The 8,363-nt window shown below is 54.5% G+C and overlaps 1 protein-coding gene across 5 annotated transcripts; it reads right to left on the reverse strand.

Moving 5' to 3' along the window:
* Window positions 1-2,924: 2,924 nt before the first annotated feature.
* On the reverse strand, window positions 2,925-5,716 carry SLC52A1 (solute carrier family 52 member 1). 5 transcript variants are annotated; one of them, XM_003912168.5, is made up of 5 exons: window positions 5,105-5,715; window positions 4,723-4,958; window positions 3,725-4,604; window positions 3,509-3,632; window positions 2,925-3,418 (listed from the first exon to the last, which is right to left on the reverse strand). In XM_003912168.5, exons 2-5 carry the CDS (start codon window positions 4,850-4,852, stop codon window positions 3,206-3,208), a joined length of 1,347 nt encoding a protein of 448 aa, XP_003912217.1. In that variant the 5' UTR covers window positions 4,853-4,958; window positions 5,105-5,715; the 3' UTR covers window positions 2,925-3,205. The 5 variants fall into 5 exon arrangements, with proteins under 5 accessions (XP_003912217.1, XP_009187723.1, XP_009187722.1 ...); XM_009189459.4 differs by having other exon boundaries at window positions 2,925-3,632; window positions 5,105-5,716; XM_009189458.4 differs by having other exon boundaries at window positions 2,925-3,632; window positions 4,723-4,977; window positions 5,105-5,716.
* Between the last annotated feature and the right edge of the window lie 2,647 nt (window positions 5,717-8,363).

Below are 8,363 nucleotides of genomic sequence, written 5' to 3' on the forward strand. Positions count from 1 at the left end.
AGCGGATCACAAGGTCAGGAGATCGAGACCATCCTGGCTAACATGGTGAAACCCCATCTCTACTAAAAAAAAAAAATACAAAAAACTAGCCGGGCGAGGTGGCGGGCACCTGTAGTCCCAGCTACTCGGGAGGCTGAGGCAGGAGAATGGCATAAACCCGGGAGGTGGAGCTTGCAGTGAGCTGAGATCTGGCCACTGCACTCCAGCCTGGGCGACAGAGTCAGACTATGTCTCAAAAAAAAAAAAAAAAAAAAATCCTACTTAATCTAATCTGGCTCACAGGCTCTCCTCTGGTACTCTGCTGCCTCATAAACATCTCTGGCTACTCAGTTAAGGTTGGCTTAGTGTCCATCTCTCCAGTTCAAAGGCCAGCAGCCTCTGCCTTGTACAGGATTGTTCTCACTCCTGCTACACACTTCTGTCTCTACTGAAAGGCAGGAGGAGACTGTGGCATCATCGGGATAGTATGTTTCATCTAAAGGCCTGGTCACCAGATGTGAGTTGTAGAAACTACTTCTCTCATCCCTCAACAATTTCACAGTTGTAGGAGCTGACATTAACCTGCCATGCCCCCAACAGCCAGGCGCGATGACTCATGCCTGTAATCCCAGAACTTTGGGAGGCTGAGGCAGGTGGATCGCCTGAGGTCAGGAGTTCGAGACCAGCCTGGCCAATATGGAGAAACCCCCATCTCTACTAAAAATACAAAAATTAGCCAGGCGTAGTGGCTCTCACCCTAATGCCAGCTACTCAGGAGGCTGAGGCAGAAGAATAGCTTGAAGCTGGGAGGCGGAGGTTGCAGTGAGCTGAGATCCCGCCACTGCACTCCAGCCTGGGCGACAGAGCGAGACTCAGACAAAAAAAAAAAAAAAAAGGCCGGGTGCAGTGACTCATGCCTGTAATCCTAGCACTTTGGGAAGCCGAGGCAGGTGGATCACTTGAGGTCCGGAGTTCAAGACCAGCCTGGCCAACATGGTGAAACTGCGTCTCTACTAAAAATACAAAAATTAGACGGGCATGGTGGCAGGGTGCCTGTAATCCTGGCTACTCGGGAGGTTAAGGCAGGAGAATCGCTTGAACCCAGGAGGCGGAGGTTGCAGTGAGCCAAGACTGCACCATTGCACTCCAGCCTGGGCGACAGAGCGAGAGTCTCAAGCAAACAAACAAAATAAAAAACGAGGTCAAGTTTCAAAAGATGTCACCCCCAACCCGGCAAATCTTCTCCTCAAGCCCTGTTGTTCCACTCTTGTCCGCCAGGAGGAGAAAAGGTTCCCTCGAAGGACGTCTTTGCTTGCGCGTTCATGGAGCCTTGAGAACGAGTGGCCAAGCGGACCCCCGCGGCCGTGCGCGCCCGTGAGTCTCCCGGGGGCGAGGCGGGAGGGCGCAGGCGCAGCAGGCTGGCTGGGCGTGAGGCGGCGCCGGGCTTGGGCTTCTGTATTCCGCGTGGCTGGAGCTGGGGCTGGAGGAAGGTCCGGAGGTGGGTGCGAACTCTGCGAGGATTTCCTCTTCCCCCAGGACTAGCTGTCATCTTCGTTTTTCAGAAGGGAGGACCTGACTGCTTTCAGAATTAGCATTTCTTCCCCTTCGTGGATGCTCTTGAGTTCCAAAGAAAAGGAAGAGAAGCCGTCATTGAGCAGCTTCTTCTGCCTTAGGGACTTTGGTAAGGGGTAGATCGACCTTAGGGGAAACGATACCCTCTTCTTAGAGGAGGTTTGGATCAGGTTTGCTTTATTTGAAATTTAACAAATACAGAAAAGCAGAAGGAAGAAAATTGAAGTAATCCGTGTTTCCACCGGGCGCTGTGGCTCACTCCTGTAATCCCAGCGCTTTGGGAGGCCCAGGCGGGCGAATCACGAGGTCAGGAGTTCGAGACCAGCCTGACCAACATGGTGAAACCCCATCTCTACTAAAATTACAAAATTAGCCGGTCGTGGTGGCACACGCCTGTAATCCCGGCTACTCAGGAGGCTGAGGCAGGAGAATCGCTTGAACCTGGGAGGCGGAGCTTGCAGTGAGCCGAGATCACACTACTGCACTCTAGCCTGGGCGACAGAGTGACACTCCGTCTAAAAAAAGAAAGGCAGGGCGAGGTGGCTCATGCCTGTAATCTCAGCACTTTGGCAGGCCAAGGCAGGTGGATCACCTGAAGTCAGGAGTTCAAGACCAACCTGGCCAACATGGTGAAACCCCGTCTCTACTAAAAATACAAAAATTAGCTGGGTGTTGTGTCACTCACCTGTAATCCCAGCTACTCAGGAGGCTGAGGCAGGAGAATCACTTGAACCCGGGAGGGTAAAGGTTGCAGTGAGCTGATATCGTACCACTGCACTCCAGCCTGAGCAACAGAGCGAGACTCTATTGTCTTTAAGGGCCAATCCCATAGTATATTACAGAGACTCACCTGACTAAGAAAGGTTTTTGACAAAGAAAACCCACAGAAGAAGAGATAAGCTGTGGATATGATAAGAAAGACACTACAATCTATTTAAATCTAATTGCACATTAGATAATATATATATGAAAAATTATTTAAGCCAGTTTCCTGATTTCATTATATATTCATTATATATTTCTTATAAGGTTTTCATTTTTTTTTTTTTTTTTTTTGAGACGGAGTCTCGCTCTGTCGCCCAGGCTGGAGCGCAGTGGCCGGATCTCAGCTCACTGCAAGCTCCGCCTCCCGGGTTTACGCCATTCTCCTGCCTCAGCCTCCTGAGTAGCTGGGACTAAGGCGCCCGCCACCTTGCCTGGCTAGTTTTTTGTATTTTTTAGTAGAGACGGGGTTTCACCATATTAGCCAGGATGGTCTCGATCTCCTGACCTTGTGATCCTCCCGTCTCGGCCTCCCAAAGTGCTGGGATTACAGGCTTTTGCCACCGCGCCCAGCCAAGGTTTTCATTAGGTTTTTTTTTTTGTTGTTGTTGTTGTTGTTGTTGTTGTTTTTGTAAGAATACTTTATTGCCCAAGTCCCACAAAGGTCTCAGGCCCTGGGGCCAAGCCCACAGCGCCAACCTGTCCCCTGGCTCCGAGCCTGGTCTTTGGTGCCCACCCTGGCCTGATGGGCCAAGTTCTTCTTTGGAGTGTGCAGGTGTCCATGAGCGTTCCTGTGTTGGGGGAAGCCTGCCTCGGCCACAAGTAATCAGGCACTGTGGCAGCCTCAAGATGAAGGCAGGTGGTGTAGAGTTGGGTCCCCACCTGCCCAGGCTCAGGGGCCACAGGGGTCTACACAGTCCTTTCTGCTTTGAAACACGTGGTAGATGCTGGTAGGAGGGAACATGGTGCCGGCACCAAGCAGGGAGCCCATCTGGATGGCCACACCAGCCGCCAGCAATGCCGGCCGACCCCCACCATGCAGCAGGGAGCTTGCAGCCACCTTCACGTATGAGAACACACAAAGACACAGCACCCACGACAGTACCTGCAAGGGGGGACACAGCAGCAGGCTGAGTGTGAATGCCTTTGCCCCAGGGAACACCCTCCTCCCCACTTCATGTCCCCACTTGCTCACCACAAGGACCACCCCTGCAGTGGTGCCCACCAGGGGTGGGCAGGGGCTCAGGATTGCCAGTACCATCAGGTAGGCCCCAAAGAGCATGCCCAGCAGAGAAAGACCAACCAGCCCTGCCAGGGACCTGTTGGGGATGAGCAGACTCAGGGCTGATTGTTCAGGGACCTGGGCCCCAACTGTAAGTTCCACCCGCCAAGCTTGGGGCCCCTTTTGCACCTGCACAGCACGCCCATGGCCAGGAAGCAGGCAAGGGGGTTGGCGGCACTGCCCAGCACCACAGCCAGGTGGTAGGCCAGGCGCCCATAGGGCAAACAGGAAAAGCTCTGCACGGCAGGCAGCACGCCATTGGTCAGGGCACTGGTGATGGCCAGCAGGCCCAGCAGGAAGGCACCATGGGCTGAGAACAGCTGATGGGCCTCAGGGTCTGGGCCAGGGATGGTGCCTGCTGCCTGGCTTGGTGGCTCCTGCAATGGCAAAGCCTCTTCTTCCTCCTTCTCTTCCTCCTCTGCTCCTGGGGATCCCAGTGGAAGTTCAGGCCCTGCGCCCCCTGTGGTTACAGATGGTAGTGATGGCAACAGCAACAGGAGACCCTGGAAGGCGGCAGCCGAAGTGACCAGAAGGGCAGTCAGTGCCCAGTAGAAGGTGCTGGCAGGAAAACGCTCAGGGAAGTTGAGGGGAGGCCCAGAGGTGCCATTGGTGGGCGCTGGCGAGCACTCGAGGCGGCCTACACCCTGCACTAGGGCCAGCACACAGGGGAGCAGGGCACTGAGACCCTGACCCAGGAAGAAAGACCGTAAGAAAGGAGGTGGCAGGTGGCTCAGGAAGGGCAGGAAAGTGACATTAGAGGTACAGCAGGCCAGTGCCAACACTAAGGCCAGTGTTAGGAAGGCCACGGAGTGGAGTTGCCCTGCCACTGGGGCCACGTGGTGCCACAGAGGGGCCAGCAGGGCTGTGCCCACTACACTCAGCACCTGTACCACCTGGATGGGGACCCGCTCGCCCTTGCCCGGGGCCAGCCGCCTCCACAGAGTCACCACCAGCAGACCCAGGTTTCCCAGTGCCACAACCACAGAGAGGTATGAGGGGAGGCTCCAACCTGCAGGGAAGGAATGACGCCACGTCAGGAGCATAGCGGTTAAAGGACAAACAGCTGCCACAGGCCACCTTTCTGGGCACACCTGCCCCACGCTTCCCTGTACCTCCCTCCCACTCACCCTCTGGAAGGTGTTTTACCACCACAGGCAGCTCCACCCAGATGCCGTTGACAGCAGCCCAGGAGCCCATGCCGAAAAGGGCCACCAGCAGGTGGGTCAGCACCAGATGGCCCAGAGTGGGTGCTGCCATTCAGCCCAAAGCTGGACCCTCCAGGACAGTGCAAAGGTCACAGGCAGGTCCTTCCCACGTAGGTCCAAAGATGCTTCGGCTCTTCTGGAAACTGAAGACCTTCTAGCTGGGAGGAAACCGACAGGCTGGCAGGTAATAGGCAGGTGGAACAGAACCGGAGTCAGAAGACAAGTCGGGCAGACTGCTAAGACCAGGGCAACTGGAGGGAGCAGTGGCCAGGCGCCGCGGGGAAGAGGGGGGGCCAGGACTTACCAGGGGGCACCGGCTGCGCGTGTGGGGGCGGCACCCCAGCAGTGCCGGCAGGGAGAGAGGCAGGAAGCTGGCCCGAGGTGCAGCTGCCCCGGAGGAGCAAAGAGGGAGCTGATTTTCCTACCCACAGAGGACCGGAGGTCCCAGTTTTCAAAACAGCTCGGCACTGGCAGGGTGCGGTGGCTCACGCCTGTAATCGCAGCACTTTGGGAAGCTGAGGCAGGCTGATCGCCTGAGGTCAGGAGTTTGAGACCAGCCTGGCAAACATGGTGAAACCCGGTCTCCACTAAAAATACAATAATCAGCTGGGCGTGATGGCATGCACCTGCAATCCCAGCTACTCAGGAGGCTGAGGCAGGAGATTCACTTGAACCCGGAAGGCCGAGCTTTCAGTGAGCCAAGATCGCGCCACTGCATTCCAGCCTGGGCGACAGAACGAGACTCGGTCTCAAAAACAAAAAACGAAACAACAGCTCCGCACCAACACCCTCACCTTCAAATGGACCGCGGGACAAGGGGACCTCTCGGGTGCCACGCGCAACCCTAGCGCTTTTGCGACACTCAGGACTTGCCGAGGCAGGTCGGGTTGGAGAGGGGAGTGGCCGGGGCGGGCTTTGCCGGAGGGGCGTTCCGTTCTGCCCTCCCGCCTGCGTTAGGGGGGCGTCCCGGGAGCCGCCAGGTGCGCAGGGGTCCCCGCGCCTCCGGATGCAGCAGTCCCCGGAACCAGCAGCTGGCGGTCCCCCTGAGAGGGAGCCCCCTCCAACGGGGAGGCGGCCCAGCCCAGAGCCTGCACGGCTCGGGTTTTGTTGTTTGTTATTTTAATTAAATAATTAATTTTGAGACAGGGTCTCGCTCTGTCACCCAGGCTGGGGCGCAGCGGTGGCGATCGCGGCTCACTACAGCCTCAACCTCGAAGGCTCAAGCGATCCTCCCACTTCAGCCTAACCCAGTCCCCCCACAAGTAAACACTAGGTCTTGCTATGTTGCACAGGCTGGTCCCAAACTCCTGGGCTCAAGCAATCCTCCCACCTTGGCCTCCCAAAGTGTTGGGTTTATAGGCATGAACCACCATTCCCAGCCCAAATTTTTTCTTGCATGGGGTGAGAGGACTTAATGCAAATGATAGGATCTGTCATTGTTGTTTCAACACTAAGTGCCTCAAACCTTAGCTTCACCCTGAATTTTCAGAAAAGAGCAAGGGATGGCCATGGGGTGGGGGGCACAGAGAATAACCAAGGGGACCGAAGGTCTAACTCACCAAGGTGCAGAATCCTGACCTGGAAGATCCCTGTGCTCCTTGGTAGATAGGCTACCTGGTACTCTACTGTGTCTACAAAGCCCTAAGGCTGTTACTTGCCAGCTCAGTTCACCATAACCTTATAGCACCGAATAGCACTTTTTTTTTTTTTAGACAGAGTCTCACTCTGTGGCCCAGGCTGGAGTGCAGTGGTGCTATCTCAGCTCACCGCAACCTCCACCTCCCGGGCTTAAGCGATTCTCCTGCCTTAGCCTCCAGAGTAGCTGTGATTATAGGCGCCTGCCACCTTCCTAGGCTAATTTTTGTATTTTATTTTATTTAATTTTATTTTAAGATATTATTATTATTATTATTATTGAGATGGAGTCCCACTCTGTTGCCCAGGCAACCTGGGATTACAGGTGTGCATCACCACGCCCAGCTAATTTGTGTATTTTTAGTAGAGACGGCGTTTCACCTTCTGGGTCAGGCTGGTCTTGAACTCCTGACCTCAGGTGATCCACCCACCTCAGCCTCCCAAAATGCTGGGATTACAGGCATGAGCCACCGCGCCTGGGCTTTCCTTTTCCAAATCTTGACAACCTGTGAAAGAATAGCTCTTCTTAGAGAGGGGCTGAGTTTGAGGGGAGAGGCATAGGCTGTCCTCCTTCAGCAGGCAAGAAGAGAATGAGCCCTCATGCTCACTCGTAACAGTCAGTGCACATGGGCAGGAGGGGCAGTGGTAAGGGTTTTCCAAGTCTCCAACCTCCAATTTTGTTGTTTTTGTTGTTGTTATTTTTGAGACAGGGTCTCACTTTGTCACCCAGGCTGGAGTCCAGTGGCAAGATCATAGCTTGCTGTAGCCTTGAACTCCTGAGTTCCAAGTGGTCTTCCAGCTTTGACCTCCCAAGTAGCTGGGACCATAGGTGTGTGCCAGCCACCATGCCTGGCTAATTTTTTACTTTTATTTTTATTTATTTATTTATTTTTGAGATGGAGACTCGCCTTGTTGCCCAGGCTGGAGTATAGTGGTGCACTCTCGGCTCACTGCAACCTCCGCCTCCCGGGTTCAAGTGATTCTCCCATCTCAGCCTCCCAAGTAGCTGGGACTACAGGTGCACACCACCATGCCCAGCTAATTTTGTTTTGTTTTGTTTTGTTTTTCTGAGTCGGAGTTTCACTCTTGTTGCCCAGGCTGTAGTGCAATGGTGCGATCTCAGCTCACTGCAACCTCCGCCTCGTGGGTTCAAGCAATTCTCCTGCCTCAGGCTCCCTAGTAGATGGGACTACAGGTGCCCATCACCATGCCCAGCTAATTTTTTGTATTTTTAGTAGAGACGGGATTTTATCATGTTGGCCAGGCTGGTCTTGAACTCCTGACCTCAGGTGATCCGCCCCCCCTCGGCCTCCCAAAGTGCTGGGATTACAGGCGTGAGCCACCATGCCCCGCATTTTTTTTTTGTTTTGTTTTGTTTTTTTTTTGTTTTTTTTTTTTGAGACTGAGTCTGGCTCTGTCGCCCAGGCTGGAGTGCAGTGGCCGGATCTCAGCTCACTGCAAGCTCCGCCTCCTGGGTTCACGCCATTCTCCTGCCTCAGCCTCCCGAGTAGCTGGGACCACAGGCACCCGCCACTTCACCCGGCTAGTTTTTTGTATTTTTTAGTAGAGACGGGGTTTCACCGTGTTAGCCAGGATGGTCTCGATCTCCTGACCTCGTGATCCGCCCGTCTCGGCCTCCCAAAGTGCTGGGATTACAGGCTTGAGCCACCGCGCCCGGCTTTTTTTGTTTTTAGTAGAGATGGGTTTCATTATGTTGGTCAGGATGGTCTTGAACTCCTGACCTCAAGCGATCCACTTGCCTCAGCTTCCCAAAGTGCTGGAATTACAGGTGTGAGCCACCGCGCCCGGCCTTTTTTTTTTTTTTTTTGAGACGGAGTCTCGCTCTGTTGCCCAGGCTGGAGTGCAGTGACCGAATCTCAGCTCACTGAAAGCTCCACCTCCCGGGTTTATGCCATTCTCCTGCCTCA

The sequence above is a fragment of the Papio anubis genome, unplaced genomic scaffold (assembly GCF_008728515.1).
Source record: "Papio anubis isolate 15944 unplaced genomic scaffold, Panubis1.0 scaffold1503, whole genome shotgun sequence".
NCBI classification, from domain to species: Eukaryota; Metazoa; Chordata; class Mammalia; order Primates; family Cercopithecidae; genus Papio; species Papio anubis.